This window comes from Hypomesus transpacificus, chromosome 22, assembly GCF_021917145.1.
Source record: "Hypomesus transpacificus isolate Combined female chromosome 22, fHypTra1, whole genome shotgun sequence".
Classification (NCBI taxonomy): Eukaryota; Metazoa; Chordata; class Actinopteri; order Osmeriformes; family Osmeridae; genus Hypomesus; species Hypomesus transpacificus.
In genome coordinates, this window is record NC_061081.1 from 10,660,355 (window position 1) to 10,686,479 (window position 26,125).

The 26,125-nt window shown below is 43.4% G+C and overlaps 2 protein-coding genes across 2 annotated transcripts in view; both read left to right on the forward strand.

The window, feature by feature from the left end:
* The first annotated feature begins 5,079 nt into the window (after nucleotides 1–5,079).
* LOC124483907 (P2Y purinoceptor 6) lies at nucleotides 5,080–6,495 on the forward strand. Its single transcript, XM_047044499.1, has 2 exons — nucleotides 5,080–5,199; nucleotides 5,360–6,495. The coding sequence occupies exon 2, from the start codon at nucleotides 5,406–5,408 to the stop codon at nucleotides 6,249–6,251; it is 846 nt and encodes a 281-aa protein (XP_046900455.1). The 5' UTR covers nucleotides 5,080–5,199; nucleotides 5,360–5,405; the 3' UTR covers nucleotides 6,252–6,495.
* Nucleotides 6,496–18,796: 12,301 nt separating this feature from the next.
* Nucleotides 18,797–26,125, forward strand: part of ptprdb (protein tyrosine phosphatase receptor type Db) — a 79,523-nt gene continuing 72,194 nt past the window's right edge. The window contains exons 1-2 of the mRNA XM_047044443.1: nucleotides 18,797–18,883; nucleotides 19,015–19,128. The gene's annotated coding sequence lies outside the window, so the exon portion shown is untranslated. The remainder of the gene's footprint in view (nucleotides 18,884–19,014; nucleotides 19,129–26,125) is intronic.

Genomic DNA, 26,125 nt, shown 5'->3' on the forward strand with positions numbered 1-26,125 from the left:
AGACACATACAAAGGCTCACAAGGTTTCTCACAGACACAGTCATACACACAAATACACACACACACACACACACACACACACACACACACACACACACACACACACGTACACACAAAAAACACTTTCTATCTCTCTCTCTCTCTCTCTCTCTCTCTCTCTCTCTCTCTCTCTCTCGGGCATCAGTAGGAATCCCATTAAGCAATGACAATTTACCATTAATTAGAGGGAGTATCTATACTTCCCAGAGTGTTTACATCTGTGTACAGAGTCATGATCATCTGTTCAAAGGAGGGAAACTCATAGGACACAGAACTGTCATCTTCACACACAAATAAACTAGCATTTAGATGGCGCTTTTGACAGCCGCCTGCATGCCCTCCAGATAAAATATCCACTTCCTACTTCGAAAATACATATACTGAACTAAGCTACGCTTCACTTTCAGACTATTCTATTGTTTTGCTTTTCAGTTGTTGCAGCACTTTGTCGTAGTTACTGAGAGGCTGAAGGTGTGTCATGTTTTCCTCAGAGAGAATCTGTTTTGTAAATCCGCCAGTGCGTGGGAACCTGGGTGCAGGTGCAATGCGTGTGCACACAAAGCCCCGATCTGCACCCCAGCTATCCCAGCCTCTCGTCACCCCACACCCTTCGACAAACGACGCCCGGTCATTCATTTTCAACTCTCTTTCTGGGGCGGCGTGCTCGACGACTTCAAAAACAAAACAATACCTCGTTGCACTTTCTCCACTGCGCAGTAAATAGAACGCTTATGTAAGTCACCATTGTGGATTACATAAATGCCTGTGCGTTATCAATATTTCATCTGCTGTGCGTTTGATGTGTTGGTAATTGGATATTTATGTCGTGGGCTTCCTCTCCCTGGCCGACGTGCACTTTGGAGGGAGAGTGATGTCAGCCCTGGTGGAAAGCCAAGGAGAGGACACCCACCAGAGACCCACTCTGAGTGTGAGTCTGGGGGAGATGAAGGAGGGCCGAGGTGCGGGGGCAGTGTGTGCGCGTGTATGTCTGTGTGTGTTTGTCGCGCTGGGGGGTGAACTAGGGGGGGAAGACGATCTCAAGTTGTTTTTGGTTTCCGGCACCATTTGGACCCCTGCTCACTCTTTGATGGAGAAACGGAGTAGAGGAGGAGGGACAGGAGGGGGGGGGGGGAGTTGAGAAAACGAGAAGGAGAAAACTTGCGTCGAATGAATGATCCATGTCAGGGACCTGACAGTTTGTCTGACAAAAGCCCTCTCGCTCTCTACAAAGGGAATAGGAAAAGGTACATAATCTGAACCTTGAGTTTCAGCGTGGGATGGAAGTGTGGAGGAGTCAATAGACGGATAAAGAAATGACAGGCCGGCAGGCAGACAGTGTCTTACAGGGAAAAGAGAGCGGCAGACAGAAAGTCAGACCGATAGGTAGACATGTAGACAGAACGGCAGTCAGGTTGACAGGCAGTACAGATTTTGTGCGACCTGCTGCACTGCCCTGTCCTGACCAATGGAGGGCGCTGCAGGGGCTGTAAATCCAAAATCCCTTCAGAGCAGACATGAGAGGGAGAGAGGCTGCCACCTCTTCATACCATTACATCATGGTTTGAGAATACTCCTCTCGGCACCTACGTCATTGGGAAAGACGGCACACGTCCCACCATTACAGTAGCAAGACAACCAAACCAAGCACATTTAAAGGAAAAGTGAAGTTCCAAACCTACCCTGTTTGCTTTTGAAGAACAAAACTGCATCAAAAAGATGATGTATCACTTGCTGAATGTGTCAAGGTCTTCAAGCTGTGGCTATGTAGTGCTTTGAAAGGTCTCCTTTACTGTGAAGTCAATTTCTAGAAATGTTAAGAATTGTTGGGCTCTATTCCTACTGTTCTGCTACAGAACTGAATTTAGATTTAGCTGCTCCTTTGACTAATTTTTCCTCTGCTCTGTTGACGGTCTGCTCACCTGCCTTCTCAGCAGAACATGTGTGTGTGTGTGCGTGTGTATGCATACGTGTGTAAATGGTGTGAGAGCTAATGATCCTAAGCACCCACCGTGGCATCTGAAAGTTGTTTCGCCTCGAGGCCCCAGATAACCTGTTTGTCTGATTTGCTGTGGCTGCGGATATTCTAGTCCGATCATCAATCATTAGGATTTCTCTCTCTATCTCTGTCTTTCTCTCTCCCCCCCTCTCTCTTTCTCACACTCTATCCTGCTCTCGCTCTCTCACTCTCTCTTGCTCTCTGTCTGTCTGTCTGTCTGTCTTCTTTTTCTCTCTCTCTGGTTAAATCATGTTTGTACAACTGTGAGTGGTTCCACCAAATCTGTAAGGGTGTGTGTCAATCTGGCTGCTTTTGCAAGCTGATAAAGCCACGTTTGGCACACAGCAATTTGTGTGTGTGTGTGTGTTTGCATCAGTGAACACAAACTAAAAGTCTTTCAAGGTGCGGTGGCTGGTATCAGGTCTGATAAAGGAGCTGCTCCCAGGCAGAAATGGGTCAGGGTGCCTTAGGGCTTTCATAGTGAGGCTGGCAGGCACAAACAGACACACACTCTCTCTATCTCTCTCCCACCCGCCCCACATTCACTCACTCACACGCACACACACACACACACACACACACATGCACGCACACACACTGTCTCTCAACCAACCCACACACACACTTCTGAACCTCCTTGCCTGCATCTCGTGTGTGAGAGGGATTGGGCACGGCATGGGAATAGGGCTTACCTGGGAATAATGCCCTGGCCCTAGGAAAACGAGGAGGAGATTAGTATTACTGTATCAGCCTCACTGGGATTATTGAATACAGGGATTACTGGTGGTAGGGTAGGCTGTGTTTATGGATTCATGTGTTGACATAGCGTGCACTTGCCAGGGCTAAATTTCATCTTAAGCTGTCTTCCGAACGACTGCTTCTCCTTCTCATTAGACGTGCGGGTGCGGGTGTCGAAGCGGTAAAAATATATTTTCCAGTTAGAGTTGTTTTCTTGTTCTGTTTTTTTTGGGGGGGTGGGGTCTTGGAACGTGTGTGTTTGATGTTTAGCGGGTAGTGAGCGCCTAAGAACTGTGTGTTGAGCCAGTTCAGTGTCGTGCTGGGCTTTTGGCCAGGCCAGCCTCGGCCTCACCTATCATACAAAGTAGCTGGTGCATCAGAGAGAATCTATTACATAACTATACCACATCCGTGGATGTGGTGCTTGGGTTAGTCTCGACAGAGGAATGTGGTGTGGTGTGTGTGTGGGTTTGTGTTTGTGTGTGTGGCTACAGTTCACTTTCCTCAATTTCCGTCGAGGCAAAATCGAGGAGGGGCACTGATTCGATGAGCCTCATTTGAAGTGCAACTCAGAGATGTAATTGGTCCCCTGATAGACACACACATACACATACACATGTACACACACACACACAGTTTCCCATGCCTTTGAACCCATCAGAATTTGTAAGGAGGAGAACAAAGACAGTATGTGTTAGATGATGTTGATTAGACAATTACACAACACACAGGCTTGGGGAATCTGATAAGAAACTCATGAATAAGCTTTGCCATCCTCATAGTCATCAACAGTGGTGCTCTCACTGGCATCAGTTCATGTTCACAACATGGGCTATGCATGCTCATTTGCCAGCCTCAAAAACCTGGACTTAAAATGTATGACTGCTCTTGATATTGGCATGTTTTCCAACAAAGGTTATAGAATTGATAAAAAGGTGAATTAAAGGCAAAAAAAGATGGTAAGATGACTGTTTTGCATTTTCCCTTTCTTTCACCATAGTTTACACCCTATTTACCCGATTAAAACGAAACCAAAGTAATAAAATCAAATTTCTACTTTAAATAAACGATATTGGCAGTCCCCAGAGATAGGCCCATTGTCTGTCAAATAGAGGCTCCCATTTTCCTGTATACAGGCTGTATCTGTGTTTGTTCCTCCTCTACTTGTCTTCAGGAAACATCAGGGATCTTTCGCTCTCCGTGCCGGCTGTTTGCAAAGACCTACCATGGCTATGCGCTGGAAAACAAAGCATATGTTTTCATCTTGACTTTAAGAGAACTGACTTTGCTATTTATACCTCCATCACACACGAGGAAGGGAGATGACAGATTTCTCCCCCTCCACTCGCTTTCTCACCCTCTCTGAAAAACACCCTCTGAAAAGTAGTCGAGCCAGCACTCTTCTGTTTTTGTCTTTGTCGTTGGTTTCCTTGGTAAATGTGTATGCGTAAATATGTGTGCAGTGCATGTGCATCTCCACATTATGCCCTTGTGTGTGTGTGTGTGTGTGTGTGTGCATGTGTTGATTGGGGGCCCGTGATATCTCACCTATGTAAGTAAACCAGTTAGCTGGAGCACACCAGGAAGACTTTCATCCTACAAATCAAAGACGAGACAGCTGTCTGTTTTTACAATATGGAAAATATACAGTATAAAGAAAACAAATGAAAAGAGATGAAATGTATAATAGGGGGGAAAAACACCAGCTTCTAACAAAACGCCCTGTGATGTGCTGAGATGAAAGCTGAGGTTCTGCTCCTGTGCCGGAGCAGAAAAACACAAGGCATGATAAGAAGAAGGGGGCTGAGGGGGGGGGGAGGGAGGGAGGGCATGATTGAAGAATATCTGGTGACAGATGACATACCTTTGCTCAGTGGATTCTTCACATTTAGTCAGTGCTAATGTGATGTATCAGACCACGCTGTAAAAAAACACCAGCAAACACTTGGAATTTGCTGATGTTTCTGCGTGTTGGCTTTCGACACGTCGATTCATGTGGTATGTTTACATTTATGTTCAAAATATCATGGATTCCACATGATATTAAGCCATCTAGCAAAGGTTGCGTTATCTGTTATCACAGTTTGTGTTTGCATCAACACTGTTAGACCCAAGAAACAAAGAGGACGTGTTCAGAACTGGATAAATGACAGAGAAAAGGACAGTTGACATCATGGATTTTGGAGTTGGCTTCATCTGTGGTCACCTTTGGTTAGAGCGAGACGACCTTCATATCCTGTACCTTGAACATCCGGCCTTGCAGGCTGGAATGGAAATCCCAAGATTTCCTTTTGCATAATCAGGAATCTGGTTCAGCATGGCTGAACATTGGCCTGGCCAAGTGTTATTATAAGAGTCAGACTTTCAAGCAGAATATGAGCAACGATAAACATAGGAGAAGGTCCAGAAGGTCCAGGTCAACGCAGGTAAACCCTCAATCTGCTATTCCTCAAATTACATTGAATGGTTAGAGAAGAAAGAAAGAATGATGATGTTACATTGTGCAATACAGATCTCTGTGAGGGAGCGTTTGTCATTTTGATCTTATTCTTCTTGGTTCTTCTTGTATTCATGACTGCCTGAAAGCTGAAAGCAGATCATCTAACAAGCAACATTCCAAGGTGCTGGAGAGATGAACGTCTCCACGGGGAACATTTCAACCATCTCCATGTCTTATGGAAATCTTAACTACTTCATGGATGTGACCAAGTTACTCTTCACCATCTGCTATTCCCTTAACCTGACCCTGGGACTCCCCACCAACATCTATGTGGTGAAGCTGATCCTGACCGGAGCCGCTGGCCAGATGGCTTCCGAGTTCTTCGCCCTCAACCTGGCTGTGAACGAGAGCCTCTACTGCCTGCTGAACATCTTGGGTTTGCTGGACTTTCATTATTTCATGGGTTCCTTTTACCATGCGAGGGTGTTGTCCACTGGATTCATTTGCACTAGTCGCCCCCTGTTCCAGTGTTGCATCTGTTTCGAGCGCTTTCTGGCCGTGGTCTACCCAGTGGTCTTTCTGAAGTATAAACCCCTGAGGTACAGAATGGTCTGCTCTGGATTCATGTATATGTGGATCATTGGGTCCTGCTGCCTGGCTATGTATATGTCTTTCTCCAACACGTTCTTCTACTATTACATGAGTCAGTACCTAGTTGTGTTTGTGGTCCAGCTGTTCTGCTGCCTGTCTGTCCTTAAAGCTCTGAAAGGTCCTGGACCAGGAGATGGGGACAGGGAGAGAGAAGGGTCAAACAGCATGAAGAGAAAGGCTTTCTCCATCATTCTCATCATTCTGCTGTCCTTCGTCATAAACTGCCTTCCAATAGCGGTGATTGTCCCGTTGCAGTCCTACCTTAGGCCCGATGATTTTTATTTGGTTTTGTCTGTTTGTTTTGCCACCATTGTGCTCACTGGGTTCGTCCAGCCTGTCATTTACCTCCACAGGGCTGGCAAACTGCCTTGTATCAGGAGACTTTGAAAGAATGACTTGTTTTTGCATGCTGGATGCAGTTCCACTGCCTCACTGAAGATTGTTGTGTTGTAAATGTGGCTCGCTGAGCTGTGTGAAGCTTGATGTAGAGCTTTTCTAGGACTAGAAGGCGAACTTTATTGTTTATATAAAATGCTGACACTTAAACAACTGTCATTTATGTCTGTAACAATCTTGATTGTCTAATGTGAGTTCCTAAAGTTTAATATATGACTCTCATATCTGACATTATACCTCCATCACACACGTTTCATGGTAAAAATTAAGTTTTGCGCAAATTTGTACACAGCACCTTTAGCGACAACACTTTAGAACAATTACGTACTATGAAGAATTTGTAAAGAATTAATCAATAGTTAATAGTGTAGGTCTGAATATAAGATGTTTTTCTTTTCCCTGGAAACATTTAACACATTTTGGTTGTCTTCTATTCAGGGTTGATACTGTCTATTCATTCACAACAACAGATGGAACTGTCACACCAAAAGCGTTGCACCTAGCCAGTTTTTTTAGAGCATTACGACTTTTTACCACGTACCAAGCTAACCTGACTTGTCAGATGGTTTGTCACACATAACCTTCTGATAAATCATCCTTGGAAACTTTCAAGCACTTTCAAAAATACTTGCTGATTGGATGAACCATCTGTCTATCACCGTCTATCTTTGGGCTAACTTCAACCATACCTGTAACTGCCAAGAGTTCCTACCGTCCATGTAAGCAAAATAATTGGGTGCTAGTTTCCCTATTTTGCATTTGTTTCAAAATCAGCAACATTCAGCAAAAATCCTTCAGTTATGTTGAGCCAGGTTGAGAACAGAAAACATCTGGGGGAGATCGACAGTTTGAGATATTTTGACTGGAGCTACGGTAATTGAATTAAATCAATGGACCAAGCCGAGTGCCAAAACGGAAATGCAATACCACCAAGATCCATCTGCACTTTTTATTTACAGGTTTTCTCGATTGCTAACATTTCTTGAAACAGTCACCCATTTTCTCAAAACTGTAAACACAAAATCAAATATTCAAACTAAATTTCCAAAACCTATGACTTTTCTGGCAAAATCAAACACAATTCCCTAAATCATTTAACCTGTGCTCAAAATCAAACAATGCTTTCAAATCATAAACACAACCAATCAATATATAAACACGAGGAGCAAACATTAGACACAAAACATCAAAATTGACAACACAGCATCCAGGGCATGTCGTTACATGTAGTTACATGTATTTCTGTAGATCTGTAGGTCCTCCAGCATTTACAAATTAGGTTCTGGGCAATGAACCACATTTGTTTTTTTTTCACTTATTGAAGACAGGTGAGTTGGGTTGCAGATGCATACTCTGATTAGAGTTGTCTACACAGTGCTGAGTAGAGTAGATTCACTGTAGTACTCACTGTGCTTCTGGCTGTTGTCATGCTCAAAGATGTAAGACTGGAGATGCTGAAAGAATCTTCCACTTCCTTTGTTCTCTCTAAGTAGACTGTCTTGTGAAACTTATTCCAAAATAAACAACTACACCCTTAGATCAAATATCAGACAAAATCACAGTGATTGTTGCAGCCGCACAAAGCCACTTTGCAATGTTAAAGTTACTTATTACTTGCACCAACTAGAGACATTTGAGATTGTTATTTATTGTCTTTTACCAATCAAATTAAATGTTTTTTTAATAATGTATTCTCTTTTCATTTAAAGACTTCAATGGCACTGTACATCTTGGCTGGGGGAACAAATCAAATTGAATCAGCCCTTCATCCAACAGCTTATCTATTCATCCACTCATACTGTACAAGTTGTGGGACCATCTTTTTTGCATACTCAGAATTCCTGTTCCGGTTGGGTAATCATTGCCATGGCAACGTGTCTGAAACAAGAGATATAAAGGGATGGAGGGCTGGAAAGCTGAAGAACACCAATAAACCAACATCCTAATGATCCGAGACATGAACACCTCTGTAGACAACATCTCGTACGCCTCCTTCTCTTCCAGCAGTCTAAACCCTCAGGCGGATGTGCTGATATTCTCCCTCTGCTATGTCGTCCACTTCCTTCTGGGCCTTCCCACCAACATCTCCGTGCTGAAGCTAATCCTGACTGGAGCAGAAGGCTGTGGCCAAGAGCCTCTACTGCCTGCTTGACATCCTCATTCTTCTGGACTATTATGTTTTCAATGGTGCTCTCTATCCCTCAAGGCAGTCAACACAGGATTCATCTGCATGTCAGTGGCGTGTTCAGGGAGTGGCCTAGGGTGGCACGGGCCACCCCTGAAATCTGATTGGCCACCCCAATATCTTAAAATATGATTGGCTAAATGCCCAGTCAGAGGCGGGCCACCCCTTGTGCCACCCCTATCAAAAATGTCTGGACACGCCCCTGCTGCATGTTCCAGTGTTGTATGTGTGTGGAGCGCTACCTTGCGGTGGTCTACCCCGTGGTCTTCCTCAGGTACAAACCCTTTCGGTGCCAGGTAGTCTGCTCGGGCTCGGTCTGGGTTTGGGTCATCGGATCAAGCTGCCTGGCTCTGTACTTCATTATCTGCCATGTTCTGCTACCTCAACATGGGTCAGTACCTAGTTGTGTTTCTGGTCCAGCTGTTCTGCTGCCTGTTTGTCCTCAAAGCTCTGAAACGTCTTGGACCAGGAGACGGGGCCAGGGAGAGAGACGGGTCAAACAGCATGAAGAGAAATGCTTTCTCCATCATTATCATCATTCTGCCTTCGTCCTTCGTCGTGAACTGCCTTCCGATATTGGTGACCGTATCCCTCCGGTCATACGTGAATGAACCCACCTTCTATGTGTCTCTCTCTGTTTCCTTTATCTTCGCAGTGGCCACTGGGTTCGTCCAGCCTCTCCTATACCTCCACAGGGCAGGGAATGTGTTTTGTATCAGGAGACCCTGAGAGGGAGAAAAAGGACTGCTTCTCCTCGCATGCCTCATTCAATTTCACTTAACATTGGGGATTAAGTTGGTATGAATTTGATTAGTTTAACTCATAAAAAGCAGGATGTTTCTTACATGGTTATTTCCAGATCATGTTTGATCCTGATAACTTCTTCAGTTTGTTTTACATCTCTTTAAATGTTTCTGCCTTGGACACCAGTCTAACCTGTAGGAAGAACAATCTTGTTGGCCTACCCCTCCAATCAGTTTGCAGCTTTGTTCCGACCAAAACACGTGTTTTGTTTAGGAAAAGCAGTAGTCTCACATATGGTAACTATGCAAAACTTTGGTTGTTCTTGATCACCTGAATTTGCTTTTTTAGAGATATGTTACAGAAACCTATTTTGTCATTATTGATGTACACATTTAACCTTATAACCTGATGCAAATTTGTCTCAATAAATGTTCCTTCTAAAATACCATTTGGACGATTTGATCTGTATCAAGTTAATTAGGATACAACCTTATATCCTTATTCATAAAACTATGTTATATGTTTGTTTTAGTCTTGACCAAAACACGTGAGTTTTGTTTAGGAAAACCAGTGGTCATCTGGCCTTTGTGAAACATAGAACACTTTGGTTATGCATGTGTCCCTCTGAATTTGCCTCTTAGAGTTATGTTACAGAAACTTGTGCTGGACATACCTGGGTATTTAAACTAAACAGGGTAATCTCTCTACAGTCTTAAAAAACACTCAAGGCATTCCATCTTTCCAGGTATTTTAAAATGTCATCATTATTATTTGATCAATTTGATTAGGCTGTAAAATACTGTACCATTCTTCAAAAGTAATGGGACAAAAATACATTTTGGTCATTTTGATGACCAGTACCATTATGCTTTTGATATAATACTATGACAATGAGATTAAAGTGCAGACTGTCAGCTTATTGTATATTTGGATATTTGTATGGAAGTTGTATGGACTCATTCTCAGCCACTCCTCCAGAAATCCTTGGACACATGTTATCTTACCAAGAAATATTTAATGCTTCTCTTTAGCTTTCTTTTTCCTGTTATATCTTTTATCCAAAGACGCTGATTCCTTGGAACGTAATCACACATAATCACACTGGGAACAACAACAGAACCTCTGCCAAGATGAACATCAGTTTAGGGAACTGCTCCTCTCTCCCCCCAGAAAACTTCCCCCGTGTCACAGATGTACTACAGGTCTGTGAAGAGGATAGTAAGGTATCCGTGTTATACCTATCGTCAGCCTCCTTCCCAATAATACATTTGAACCCTCACTTCCAGGAACTGCACGATTGCATGATTTGTTCTCCATGTTGTGGCGTGTTCTGCATGTAGGCTGAGAAGGACTACTTAAATCACTCTTATTTGTTCACAGTTACTCATTTTCACTTCATAGTTTGTGTATCTTTATCGTGCTTTATTTGTGCTTTTGCACATCAATTCAATTTCCCAATATATCTCTTTATCTCCTTGTTCAGCACTGTATCTTCCTGGAAAGTAAAGCAAATGGCCATCTGTCATGTTAAATCATTTGCAAATCTGTTCTGGACTATTTCCCATGTTGTTTTTGGACAGGAACGACACAGTATGCAGGTGTTACAATGTGCACTGTATTATTCGGGAGTACGCTTTCTGGATGTGTATAGAAATGTAGTGTACAGACTTGACACTGCCATGTATTCTGAATGGCAGGAAAGCACATGTACATTCTATACCATACTTTTCTATCTGCTATGTTGCTCCCTCCCTCATGCAACCCCACAACAACTTTGAATTGAGCTACTGAATGGGTCTTCAGACACAACATTTACCACTTTGTTAACGACAAGACAACACTTCTAATCCTGGTAAGACATGTCTGAATACCTTGTGTGCTACATAGACTACATTAGATTCTGTACAAGTTATTAAATTGTTGTAGTCTTGCTTCAGTGCTAATCAGTGTAATCAAAGATTCAAGGACAATGTTTTATCTGCCTTCACATTGTTAGGTAACCATTCAACATATTGGATTTCTGCTAAACTAAGACTTGTGAAGACTCTTTGTGAAGACATGAACACTTCAACACTGAATCACTTGCCTACTTTTTCTGAGCTACTTACCGAATCAGAAAATATTTTCGTGACTTTTGTCAGCAATGTTATCAACCTTGTCCTTGGCCTCCCCACCAATGTCTACATCCTGTGGCTGATGCTGATGGGAGCTGGGAAGGCTGTGGCCTCTTCAGAGATCTTCCTGCTCAATTTAGTTATCACAGAGGCGTTGTCTTGTGTAGCTAGCATTTTCAATGTCATTACATACCTTTCAGACGTGCATTTTATGACTCTCATTGTGTTTACCAGTGTTTTTCTCTGTGTTAGTCGCCCCATGTTCCAGTGTTGCATCTGTGTGGAGCGCTTCTTGGCGGTGGTCCATCCTGTCGTTTTTCTCAGGTATAAACCACTGAGGTACAAGGTGGTCTGCTCTGGCGTGACCTGGGTGGGGGTGTTTGGGTACTCTGTTGGCATCTTTTCACTTGATGTTCTAACTCATGTCCTGTATTTGCACCTGGGCTACGTAGGTATCGTGTTTTCCATCCAGTTTATCTGTTCTGTTCTGATCCTCAGAGCACTGAGGCAGAACGCACCAGGGGAGGGGGACAGGAATGGAGAAATGGCAAACACAAAGTTGAGGGCGTTTAAAGTCGTTTTGCTCATCACTGTGGTCATGGCTGTCAACTACTTACCACTGATGTTACTCTTAATCTTTCACAGTTTTTTAAGCAGAAGTCAGCTCTCTCTTGCCGCCTCGATCTACATTGTAATGCTTGTGCCCATTGGGTTTGTTCAGCCATTCGTTTTCATCCACCGAGCTGGGAAACTTCCCTGCATCAGGGGATGCTGAGACAGAGAGGGGAAGTCTAACTGATCTTAAATGTTCTTGCATTCGATAGCTTAAATGAAAGTTGATGGTCAATGGAAATCGAAGCATCCTTGAATCACTGTAAACATTTCACATTTACAGTGTCCTACTTCCAGCTTTTTAGATTTCATAGGTGCAGAGGTTATTTTCTTCCCCAGAGCTTTAATCCTAATGTAAGTAACAATATATTGGTATTGTTGATGTTCTTTACGTAGATGTTTGATCTGTTAAATGTTTGATGATTGCTCATTGTTGTTCATTAAGGCACCAAGAAAGCGTTGGCACCTGTTTGACCTGCTGTGTAAATGTGCCTGGCTGGATTGGAGCATTAGAGCCACTCCACATCACACTTGATTTTCATAATGACTGTGCCTGCTCACTCATGTCAGCTGATAACATCTTGTCTATGAATCTGTCATGATCTTCAAACTGAATCCACACTTTTGTGCTGTGTCACTATACTATACTATACTATACTATACTATACTATACTATACTATACTATACTATACTATACTATACTATACTATACTACTGTACAATGTCATACTTTTTTCTTATAAACCCTATACATTTGTACATAAAATGTGTAAGTTAAATTGTGTGTTTAGTTAAATAATATATACAGTACATAAAAAATACACAATAAGATAAATACATGCCTCTTATTTTGCCCCTCCCCACCCACTCAGGCTCCCCCACTCGGCACCCCCCCAGCCGCATGCAGGGAACAACACTGGCCCTTGTGGTCACCCTAGTGGCCTCATTTGTGTTTATCTCACGGTCCTAGCTGTGACGTGCCCTTGCCACTTGAGGAGTGGAGCACACACATTTTTTATTGTGTCTTCCCCCCCCCCCCAAACACACGCACACACACACACCCCATGATGGCTGTTCAGACTCGAAATGGAAATCACAACAAATAAATCTCTGGGGGGCGACAAATTAGGCACCGCGTCACCGCTTCTCAGCCCTGCCCTCCATCACAGGCTGTCAGATGCAACGTTCTGATTTATAGAGGTGGAGTTTCTTTTTTTCTGTCGCTTTCCTGTCATTTTACTGTGTGTCTGACATCTCCCTTCCTGTCTTTGTATTGGGATGAGGTAGAGTGTACCTGGCCAGTGACTGAAACTGTAGCCTGGTCCATAGAGATCAATGTGATAGCCCTGAGATACTGTGGGACACAATACTGTAATACATTTACATTACATTTACATCTATGCATTTAGCAGATGCTTTTTTCCAAAGCGACTTCCAAGAGAGTTTTACAAAAGTGCATAGGTCACTGATCATAACAACGAGATAGCCCCAAACATTGCGGGTAGCCAAACATGAAGCATGCATTGTGAAACCAAATTAGTCCCAAAGGGTAGAACAATAAGAGCATGTAGTTAGACAAGTTACAATTAAACAGCAAGAACCTGTATATATAATGCATAGTGGGCTGCAGTAGGATTTTTAAGTACTTTTCTGGGAATCAGACATGTCTGATCCTCGGCATGTGAGACTTTAGTCTGTTGTTGGACAGATAAATGTACACATTTTGTGTCTCTCTCGTGTCATCTCACAGTAGATTGCACCGGACAAATTCCTGGTTGAGGATCAAATCAATGCTAACACCTTCAATATCCTACACTTACAGTATCACTAGAACCCTATCTCTTTATATTGCATGTGCAGTTTCAACGTGAGAGTATTACAGTTGTTTTTATAACACTGAAATCAAACAACAGAGAAACTCAATGACATACCATTTAAATGTGAGTTGATTCCCTGTATGCCTAGTTAGAACAATGTCAGTACAATTATCTTTCACCTAACACCAGGCAGCGTACTGGTGAGCGTTGGAGAAAAAAAAAGGTTTGCATGTTTGCATTTTGCACATTTTGTTTGCATTTTTTTGTTTCTTTTCACGACGAGCGAGGCTAGAATAGATCTCATGAGCTCAGGATTGAGGCGACGAACAACAAATATTGTGTTCTTAGTCTATTGCGAAAAGTCTTTGAGCAGCCATTTTGTTAGTTAATTTATGTCAAGGTTTGTGGATTTAGCGTCTTGCATTATGGTATAAGTGAAAGGGTACAACCCATTTAAAGAAATCTTTAGGTTTGGGGTTTTCCACACACAAAAAACTGTTTGCTTGTTTTGGGGGGGTGGAGGGACAGCTACAAGTGCAGCTGCAGGCTAGCTTCTTGGCAGCTGTATGTTAATTTCGCTGTCTCTTGCCTTTAAGAGTCAAAGCAAGTCCATTTAACCCAGCACTAACTTTACCATACACCATGACAGTCCAGACCACTATTTGAAGTAAAATTGTATCTTATCTTTTGAGTTACATAGATATCTGACTATGTATGATTCACTTAACCTTTCCATTACATAAACAGTACATTGGTATGTACAATTCTCTTAACCATTCCATTTGTTACCATCTGTTTTTTCACCAACTTCTTTTTATCTCACTCTTCCCCCTTTTTTCTCCCCCTTAACTCCAACCTCCCTTTTCTTCCCTTGCCCTCATTCTTTCTACCTCCCCCTCTTACCCAACCCTCCCTCTTTTTTAAACCCTAACACCTCAACTCTCTCTATCATTCGGCCCGCCCTCTCTCACCTCCTCATTCCTTTTCCTCTCTCCCATACTCCCTCCCTCCCTCCCTCCCTCCCTTGTTCAGACAGTGTGTGATATGTAAATTTTGCAGACAGCTGTTCCTGTTCTCAGCGTTTTGGTTCAGCCCTGGGCGTAATTAACGGCTCTCAGTCCTGTGACTCATCTCCAACTAGGTGAGAGCAGTTCTGTGTCACTCCTCTCAAAGCTCTCTCTCTCTCTTCCTCTCACTTTCTCTCTCTCTCCATCTCTATCGTCCTCTCTGTCTCTGTGTCTCTCTCATCCCACTCACTGTTTCGTTTGATATCCCTCGACTTCCTTCTTTCAAATTGTATCTCTTCACCTTCCTCTTTCTCACATCTTCTTTTCTTATCTCTTTCTACATCCCCACCCCACCTTCCACACGCACAAACACACACACACAAACTCCTAACGTGGGAAAGAGCAAGATTATAAAGTCCTCTCAGAGTTAGATCAACACATCTGAGGACGCAGACAAGTCTAACCTTCCACACCTAATTCTCTCTATTTCTTTTCTCTCCCTTTAATCTGTTAATTCTCTCCTCTCCTCCTTCCTCTCACACCGCATAAGCAAACAGGTCCACTGCTTTGCAAATGAACCAGCCTAGCGTTGTAAAACACCACAGGTGTAGCGATTCATTTGTCTATGGTCCATTTAACTGGGCGATGCTCAAGTCAGATCTCACAGGAGGAGCATAGCACTAACACTGTTTCTAACCTTTGGTCAAAGGTATATCTCATCGACTAAACATTTTCATCATACAGTTTATACAAAAATTCTATTACTAAAATAATAAAACATTTGACAGGCACTGAGAGTGGCCATCTTGTCTCGGCACAATGTTGGTAATGGAATGAAACAATCAATATTTAGATGGAGTTATAAAAGTGAAGGGAGGACCTGTGTGCAAAGGATATGAGGTCATTGATATATGTTTTTATTGATAGCCCTGGTCATCTCTATAGAGAATACCCAAGAACTGGCGTGTGTCTTCCTACCAGGTAAAGAGCCCCTAGGGCGATCACCCCTCCACCCACAAGCGATTCTATGTTTGAAAACCGGTGGTGCCAAGGGTAGTGTGCATGTGCACAAGTGTCGTGCTTACAAAAAAAAATCTCAAAATTCATAGTAGATCTTAACATTTTAAATTGATCTTAGAGTACATCAAACCATAATAGAACATACAACTCTGACATCACCTAAAAATGTTCTAAAATCATTTAATCGTTTTTTGTACATTAATTTGAATAGGTTTTCATCCCAACAGTAAATGCTCCATCCCCAACCCCTTAAGCCTGACGAGTGTTTAAAAAAAAGGGTAACGCAGAATTTAGATCTCATTGTTAAATGTCATGTATTTAACAACAGACACACATGCAATGGCTTTAGGGATAAAGCCACAGAATTGTCAAGACAAATTGAACATGGTGACTGTATGACCCCGCTCCCCTAAGCACACACATACTTTCAGTACACGCACACAAACACACCACACATACTCCTTAAATTAAATCACTGTGGGGGCAAAGGGCAAATCAAGACACCAAGTCAAAACCAATCAGGGCTAATCCCATTCATATCCATTATACTCTAACCTGGATCAATATTGTCTAGCTCTGCAGCTCATCACTCTCTCTGCTTCACACACACACACACACACACACATACACACACTGGCCAGGTTGAACCTGTCATTGAGATCTCCCCGCTATATGAAATAGCTGTTGATCTTAGGTGTGCCCACAGTAAATACTTATGAATACCAGACCAGAAATATCATTGCGCATGCATGAATGTGATTAAATGTTTGAAGTCTTTATTTGAGCACAATATAATGTGCTGTAGGCAAATTGTGTTTGTTTACGTGTGTGTGTGTTTGTGTATGTGTGTATTACTGTGTATTCTGTGTAGGCCTATCATTTTCTCTTAATGGTGTTTGAAATGCACTTTTCTTATTTAGATCATGTAGCTTTCGTACCCCTGAGCTTTCAAACTGCTGGGTGGTCTGTATGGCCTACTTTTGGAATTTCCTGCTGCAAACATGAACACCCAAGCTCTCACGCACACAAACACAGACTCTCAGATTATTGCCAACCTCATAAGCAAATCACCGTCAAGACGTCTGTGGAGGGCTTTGTTGTATTCTCTTTCTTCCAGAGGCAGAAGAAAGAAGATGAGGAGCGTGAGGAGGAGGAGGATGGTTGGACGTGTCTAAAAACACACACACGTGGCGCAGTGCCAGGTGGTACAGTGTGCTAGGATTATGCAGCCCTGCCTTTATCGTTGTAGAACTGAATACTTATAAAGTCACGAGAATGGCTGTAGAGAAGCACAATAAACGCCTCACGACCTGTGTACAGTACAGTGCGTTGATAGCTTGCTTCATTCGTGGTTTGTCGACCGGGCAGGATGATGTTGTGGAGTATAAAGCTCCTAGGATGAAGAGAGGCACTCACAGACTTTCAGACTGCCGGCAACATGTAGCCAGTGGTGCCTCTTCAGTAAGAGCTGGGCGCTCACCATTTGATCACCTCAGATCGCTTGGTGACGTATACTGCATGACATCACACCTCTGGAGTGTCCTTTCCATTTGTTTCCATTATTTTTACTTTGGTCTCGAAAACACTTAGGAAAGTTCTACTTAGAATCACCTTTGTGAACATCTATTGATAAGAACTGTTTCTCTCTTTACACTTCCTGTTTGACCTTCTTGTCAGTTTGCCCTTTCAAATAATACCATCATTGATTTGAAGATGAGTAAATTGCCTTATTGATTAATTGACTTTAGGAAGTGACTTTCTCTTTTGTTTTTCAACTCTGGTAAGTTTGTGTTCAATTACAGATACAGATCTGTGTGTGTCAACTACACACAAGTTTACCTTCAAACAGTGGTACATTCACCCTCTCTTTCTCTCTTTTCCTCCGTCAGTCTGTATTTCTCTGCTGTATTCCTTTGTCCCCCTCTCTTTAACACACAAACACTCACCCAAACACACCTACAGTATATACAAACACACCAAACACAAACACATGCACACTCATCTTCCCACATGTTCTGCAAATAGAGAAGTGGATACTGCAGACATCAGTTTGAGCGTTGGAACAAACAGAAGAGGCTCTCCTGGAGGGAGGGAGAGAGAGAGAGCGAGCGAGCAAAAGAGAGAGAGAGAGAGAGAGAGAGAGAGAGAGAGAGAGAAAGAGAGAAAAAGAGCAAAAGAGAGAGAGAGGGAGGTGAGAGAAAGGGAGAGGGAGAAAGAGATAGAGGTGGGGGGTAGGTGGACGGATGAAGTGATGACTCAGGAAAGGGATATCACAAAAAGAAAGGATTCAGCACTCCTTTCTCCTCCTCTCCCAGTGCCCGGGTCTGAACTGAAGACTGACACTGACCATACTTCTCCCTCTCCTCCACACACCTCTTCTCCATCCTTCTGTCACTTCCTCATTCACTCTGTCCTACCTGTGGGCCTAATGTGCAGCTCTCAAAGTCAGTCAGATATATTTACATGCTCTGAATATAAGGGATATGCATGGCAAATAGCAAAAGGGTATGATTATCCAGATGGTTGTGGTTTACAATATTGAACAGTGTAGATGTGGCTATGTTGAGGATTCAACCAAAGGATTGAGAACCCAAAAGTTTTTTTCATGCTATTTTCATATATATGTGATAGTAATTTTTACGTTGTTATATCGTTTTTGTTTACATTGGAGGTGAACGACTAAATGGCCTTGAATGCATAATTCAATAATCTAACTCACACCTGCTCTGAGCAATCACGTGATCGAGCTCAACACTTGGAGCTAATGTTGTGGATCTGGACAAAATTCATGGGTCCTCTTTCTCTTGATGCAAACCGAAACATCAAAGAAAATGTATAAACCACATGTACATGTAGGCTACTTACGTATCTCTATCTAAATCTTATTTTACATAAATCTCTAGATATGGGTTAGGGTTAGATAGAGAGACATCTATCTCTCTCTCTTTTCTCGTGCCCCACTCCTCTATTTCTCTCCTCCCGTACAGTAGGCTATCTTATCTCCGCTCGCATCATCAGCATCAGTTTGCAGTCAAATTTGACAGCCGCTCGAGAGACTCGCGTTCTTGCTGTTTCTTTGCCCTTTAACGCGTTCACCTCGTCTCCAGTCTTCTCGATAACACCGTAGGTATCCGCATCTGCACGCTTGAGAGAAATACAGCCAAGAAGTTGATGCAATTTATGAATTCACTTTCTGGTCCTGATCTCGATAGCTTCATCTATGAGCCTTATATGTGGTCTGCCTTCTCTTTCAGTTCAGTTGGGTTCTCGGGAGTGAAGGATCGTATCGCTGTTTCTAACTTGGGTGAAGAAAGATAAGGAAACTCCTTGGGATTCTCCATACACCGAAAATTAAGACAGATATTTTGGTAAGTTTTCTATATCATGTTATGAAGTTATCATTGACAGTTTGATATGTATAAAACACTTAGGTATTATTATTTTTGGATCCATCAGTAGTCAATGTCTCCAACTTGATCTTGTATCTGCCATGTATGCATTGATCATTTACATTGGAATGCACATTATAGGCTACTGTAAGCACACCTGAATTCCTGAAAATACGCCTAAAATAAGACTGTTCACACGCCCGACGTGCGCGCGAAAAGCGAGACTCTTTTCCATTGACTGTTTGTATACCAATAATAATACCCTATGTATGATCAATAAATAATTTCCGGTAAAAAACATTTCGTGAAACAAAGTACTCGGTACAAATAAAAAATATATAGGTGATGAACGAAAACCAGTCCGAGAGACAGTAGAGAAGGAGACACCGTCTTGAGGGGGATGAGGTGAACGAAGAGTGTGTGAGTGGGAAGAATGAAGCGGCGGGTGAGTGCATTAGGGACCCTGGTTTTCCTCCTAATTTTGATCCTATATTTATACAGTGGATGCATTTGCTTTGCAGTTCATTTATAGTTCAATCACTGAAGTAGCCTAACTATTTCGAGAATGATGTCTTCTCTGAGACCTGCGGTAGCCCATAATAACTCACAAGCCTCGGGGCAGGATTGATCATTTCCGCTTTATTGTTTGTTTGGCAATTAAGTGCGTCTAGATTATAGCTCTTTCACAACGATAAAATGTTACTTTCCCCACACACACGCAGTCATCTTTGGTGTCCATCTCACCTCCCACTCGTCTTCACTGCCAGTCGCTGTAACATTGTTTGTCTTAATGGTCCCTATTTGAGTTAATGACTATTCCTGTGTCTGTCGTTGAGCTGACTATCCTTAGGATAGTTGAGGGCGGTCGGAGTGTTTTATAGGAACATCATAGACACGATAAATTGTTTATGGAGCTTTTGTGAATAGTTTGCTGATGTTTTATTGTCTTGTAATCGGAGCAATTAAAGTGTTGCACTGGATTGTGCGGACGTGCGTGCACGTGCATAAATGTAGGCCTAGTATGGGTATGTGTGTCTCATGGTGAGACAGAGAAAAAGAGGGGAGAGAAATCGAGATAGTGTGTGTAAAAGAAGACCAGAAAAAGAGACAGAGAAGGGCAGATTATGCTAACTCAAAGCAGGCGGACAGGGAAGAATACCCTGTAAGCAGTTTTGTGAGCTTATATTTATATATTTCCCCGTCAGACCAGTCCTGATAGGCAGCGTTTGACATGGCTGTCAATGCAACTACATTTATGCTTATTTCAGCTTGGCTGGAACAGGCCAACAGCATTATAACTAAGATGACTGGCCAGCATACATTCCTTCTCAAATGTTATCAAGGGTTTACACAAAACAAGTTTGTCTGATTTTCAGATGAGACTGCTTGTGGTTGGGGACCCTTTCGATCCGTGTTCCAAGTATCTATTATGTTTCTTTGGGGTCATCAAGAACTTTCATCCATATTCCCCTAAAGAGGGTGTGCTTTCCACACTTCAAAGAACTCCCATTGGTTGATATCAGACGATTGACAGCTCACATCCAAGTGACAAGTCTTGACAGTGACAGTGATGAGGCTTACATCGATGATGACTGTGATGCCCAAAAGATCGACGGGACGGAGTCGTAGAAGGATGACGTCACAAACAGGTCTGCTGAATTCCAGAGACAGAATGTTGGAGTCCATGGCTGTTTCTCATCTGACAGAATGACAGCGTCTATGGCAGAACTGTGTGATTGGCATTATCATACTCTCAACACATGGCGCACTCTGTGAGATGATGGCAGAATGGAAGAAATGCTAATGGTAGACGTTGTGTTCTCTGTGACAGTTTGGGTGGGTTTTCTCGAGTTGTTATTTGTGCTTTCTAAAAATGTACAACTGCGCACGTGTGTTCCACACACACTCCCGCACACGCACACACACTATATGTAAACACCCAAATGCACATTTAGGCACACATCATTTACCTACATACTCTGCATATGATTTACATTTGATCATTTAGCAGACACTCTTATCCAGAGCGCTATGATACACAGTGGCTCAAATAAACACACATACACACTCACGCACACACGCACACACACACTCACGCACGCACACACGCATACACACACAAACCCACACAGATTCCAAAACTAAGCACACATACAGGTGCACTCACGCACACATACTCAAACACACGCACACACATTATTGAATCGGGGACAGCCCTGGTGGCTCCCTGAGAGAGAGAGACTGAGATAACGAGGTTGAAGTTAGTTAGGAGTTGGCAGCGCTTGAACGCACCTCCAGAATCGGATTCATCTCTAAACAAAATGTTTTCCAGGAGAAGATGAGAAAACCCAAACCTTACTTCTCTATCTTTCTCTGGCTCTCAACACTCTCTCTCTCTCTCGTTTCCTCGTTCACACTCTCCCTCCCCCTCTTTCTCTCACATCCCTCTCTCCTCCCTTGGCACCTGTATGTGTTTCTGCTTAATTGAGATGCATTTGAATGTGGTGTAAATGAGTTTTTTACAGCTCTGGTCTAAACTTGTCCTCTAATATGCTTGTGTGCGCAAGTGTGTGTGTGCACATGTGTGTGTGTGCGCATGTGTGTGTGTGTGGTGTACATACAAGTGTGAAGAGAGTGCTCTAATGTACTGTAAGTGTTCCAACCTCTCCATTGTGTGAGGTGAGAGGTTTCCCATGTCTGGGAGAAGGTTCATACTCTAGTACATGACAGGAATCAAATATCTCTGAGTGGTCATCTGCAGATAGTCTCTTCTTTTTTGTATTTCCAATTCCCAATTTGTGTGTGTGCATGGTGTGTGTGTGTGTGTTTGTGTTTGTGTGTAAAGTGAGTATGATGTCTGCTTGTTAAGCTATTCTTGTGGGGATCAGAAGTCTGAAAAAATGATTGTGGGGATATTTTCTTGGCCCTCACATGTCCTATGTCTAGTGCTATGTCTAGGGTCTTTAAGGGGTTTAGGGTTAGGAATAGTATGTGTGTTTGGGTTAAAATTACACTAAGGGTTGGAAAGTTTAGGAGCTAAGCTAGGTTTTAGGGATAAGGTTGGGGCTAGGGTTACATTTAGGGTTAGGTGTTAGGGAAAACAGGATTTTGAAGGGTAGCTATACACTTGTGTGTTTGTGTGTACGTATGTGAGGGGATGGGGGCATTTACAGTATATGGGCCACATTGGTCTCTCCGGACTGCCACTAGACTATTACTACTAGACTGGTATGTCTATACTTGTTTGGTAGTAATAGGTTAGTAGGCCATCAGCAAACACATCTCTTTTGCTGGTTCTCTTAAGTGTGTGTGTGTCTGTGTTTGTGTGTTTGAGATCTCTCATTAGGGAGAGTAATGGTGACAGGGAGGTGACCTTGGGTCCCCCAGTCTTCCTCCTGTCGATGAAGCGGATGACTTAGTGCTTCAATCCATGGACATGATGCCTCATTTATTATCATTAGGCACACAGTCAAAAGACACTTCTCAAGACCTCCGCAGTAGGTGTGTGTGTGTGTGTGCGTGTGCGAGCGTGTGTGTGTGTGTGTCCGTGTGCATATCAAGTCCACTCGTTCGAACGTAAGGCCTCCTGCCCGTGGGCCAGACCTACATACACCTCTTTCATAGAATTCAAGTTAGAACGTGCGCGTGTGTGTCGATATATCCGCGCGTGTGTGCACTCCCACGACGCCTCCCATCTGCGTGATAAACATAACCTAACGTCACCTTGAGCGGAGAGATGGGGCGGGTCCCTATCGTTTCTCAGCGTGATGGATGGAGTCTTCTCACAACAAGTCAATACCCAATCTGGGCCCTGGCCCTGATTTAAGACAGGCCCCCATGTAGGTGACAGAGCCCTGGCCGGCTACAGTTTAATCAAACTATCAAGCCTCGATCTGTATCTGGGCCCAGGCCCGACTAGATGATACAATCCAGCACTCCTCAATAAGTCCAGCACTCCAGGGAGGGCATGCCGAGTTCAGCGCTGACATACTAACAGTTGTGAGTAGTTGAATACAGTTGAAATGAAAACATGTATGACAATACATGCAGTTCAAGCTCAAGTCTTTTATTGTCAGATGCACAAAACAACACAAGGTTAGACTGAGAACTGAAATTCTTGGGACAAGCCAATGCAATGCAACCTGGTATAACATAACATATAAGTACTCAGAACACAGATTACATCTATGAAAAGCTAAAATATAATTAACCTCCTAAAAATACAAAAAAATATACAATCTATAATACAGTATACTAAACCTCTAATACACATAATAACCTATACTAACCTTATAAACCTATACTATCCTAAGAGAGATGAATGTGGACGTAGTGTACTGACGGTAGGTGTTATCTTCTAGTTTGTTTACCAATGCCTTTGGCTGTGACCAGAGGCCTATACTACGAAGCAAGTTCAACATGCCAAGATAGGCTTTCATTAGCTGGCTTCACTAAGCCTAACAGCCTGAATCACAAAAAAGCGGTGTCACAAAGGAGGTTAAGGACTTGTTAAGTCAACCCAGGTTTTCCCAATCTAGCGATGAAGAAATGGGCCAGTGTTTCAATGTGACCAATCTCAAATAGAATTTTCACACACAATGAGCAAAATACTAAATTAAACAAATATGGAGAATAAAAAAATACAACCCAGGCTGAAAGCAACTCAGTTGCTGTTGCTGAAGGCAGGATGGAAAATCTGACCAAAAATAGCCAACTGTGTTCATGTGTAAATAATTAGGCTTTCCAAAATCACAGCCCCATTATTAAGGCACGAGTAGATCCTCAAGAATTGATTGGTCCGTAGGCAATGCTTTTATACCTGTTGATCTGTCATCTCGAACATAACCTGCTTCCATGCTGCGATCCCATGGCGATAGACCCTGGTAAAAAGTGAACCCATAGAAAACCCAGGGTTAAACCGGAGTTACCTCTCCAACACCAAATCCTCCGTCGTAGCACATACCTCTGCAAAAGCCGTACGTTTCTAAGGTCAACAAGAAAGACAAGAGGGAGTTGGTGAGGAGGGAAAGTGTGTAAGGAATGTATGTGTGTGTGTGTGTGTGTGTGTAGGTGTGGGTGTGTAGCCCTGAGGGAAAGATGAGTGATGGAGTGTAGATAAAGGTCTATGTTGAGCCTGACCGGAAGCAGAGAGGTGGACTGTGTGAGGAGAGGGCCTAGCCCCTGCATGGAGCTGCTTCGATGAAAGCAGAGCGATCCCCTCTTCCCCAAATCCTCCTCTTCTGCCAGAGGGGGACGTATGGTGTCAGACACCTCTCCCATCCACTATCATTTCTGTCCTACAGAACCCTGTATCAGCACACACACACAAGCACACACACGTCCACATCCTCGTAATAAGAGCCACACATGCAAACAGACACATGTATACTTGCAGAGATAGACATGCACACCCCCTTTCTCTCACACACACACACACGTCTCCCGCCCCTACCGGTTTTGGCCGTTAGTCTAATTTATGAGGTGCCGTTAATTTGGCTTAAACGCTGCCTGTGAGACCTCCCTCCTGTGCATCCCTCCTTCCCAGCATCCCTCCTTCCCAGCATCCCTCCTTCCCAGCGTCCCTCCCTCTCTCCCTCTATCTCATCCGTCACTCAGCAGAGTAAATCAGAGGGGTGGTGCGGCACAGCAAGCCACTGGACACCTTGACTAATATCTGCTACTCATCCTCTCTCTTTCCTTCTGTCCCTCCCTCCACCTCTCTCTCCCTCTATCTCTCTCTCTCCTTCTCTCTCTCCCTCCCTCCTTTCTCCCTCTTTCCTAAATCCGATTGAGCTCCCATCATGCCTTTCTTCCCCCCTCCTCCCGTCCTCTCCTTCGTTCTCTTTTTTTTCTGTCTCAAAACTTTACCTTTCGCAGCCATGCTACCTGCTTCTACCTCTATTTTCGACCCCAGCTCCCTTTTTTTTCCCCAACCCTGTCAGCAGGCCACTGGACACCTTGACTAATATCTGCTACCTATTCTCTCTCTCTCTCTCTCTGTCTCTCTCTCTCTCTCTCTCTCTCTCTCTCTTTCCTTCTCTCCCTCCCTCCCTCCCTCCCTCCTTCTCTCTCCCTCCCTCCATCTCTCTCTCTCTCTCTCTCTCTCTCTCTCTCTTTCCTTCCCTCCCACCGTCATCCTCATCCATATACCTTCTTTCTCCTCCTGTCTCCCTCCTCTCCTCCTTCTGCTGTTTTGCTGGGTATAAATTTAGAACAGAAGGCATGAGGGGCTGCTTTCGTGTGAGTTTGTGTGAGCGTTTGTGTGTGTGTGATTGTGTGGATCCCCAACGTGGATGGAAATCAAGGCTTTTTGGTTTTTAATCAGCCCCATCTGAACAGTATGTGGGGTTTTGAGATGCTTTCATGTTTTCTCTCTTTCACACACACACACACACACACACAAACACATACTTTCTTGTGCAGCGAGAGCTGCTGCTCAAGGTGATTCTGTGTGCTCCCTAGACAGACAGAGGAAAGAAGGCTCCAGTGTCCCCCAACACTTCACACCATTGTTCACTAATAACTGTGCTCGGTGCTGTAGTGTACTGTACTGCAGTGTACGCCATCCTCAGGGGACTCCTCCTGGTACAGTACTGTGTTTACTATACCAGACACAGACAGGTCTGCCTCTCTGGGTCTTCTATCTCTCTCTCTCTTCTCTCTCACTCTCTCTCTCTCTCTCTCTCTCTCTCTCTCTCTCTCTCTCTCTCTCTCTCTCTCTCTCTCTCTCTCTCTCTCTCTCTCTCTCTCTCTCTCTCTCTCTCTTCTCTCTCTTTTCTCTTCTCTCTTACTCTCTCTCTTCTCTTTCTCTCTTCTCTCTCACTCTCTCTCTCGCTCTCCCTCAGACTCTCTTTGTAATCCACTGACTGTACTAGGCTGCCTGTCTGTTTGACTGTCAGTGGATTACTCAATCACACTCCTTGTCTTTATTGCTCATTCTCCCGACGGATAGAGAACAGTGCTTACACAGTGCCTC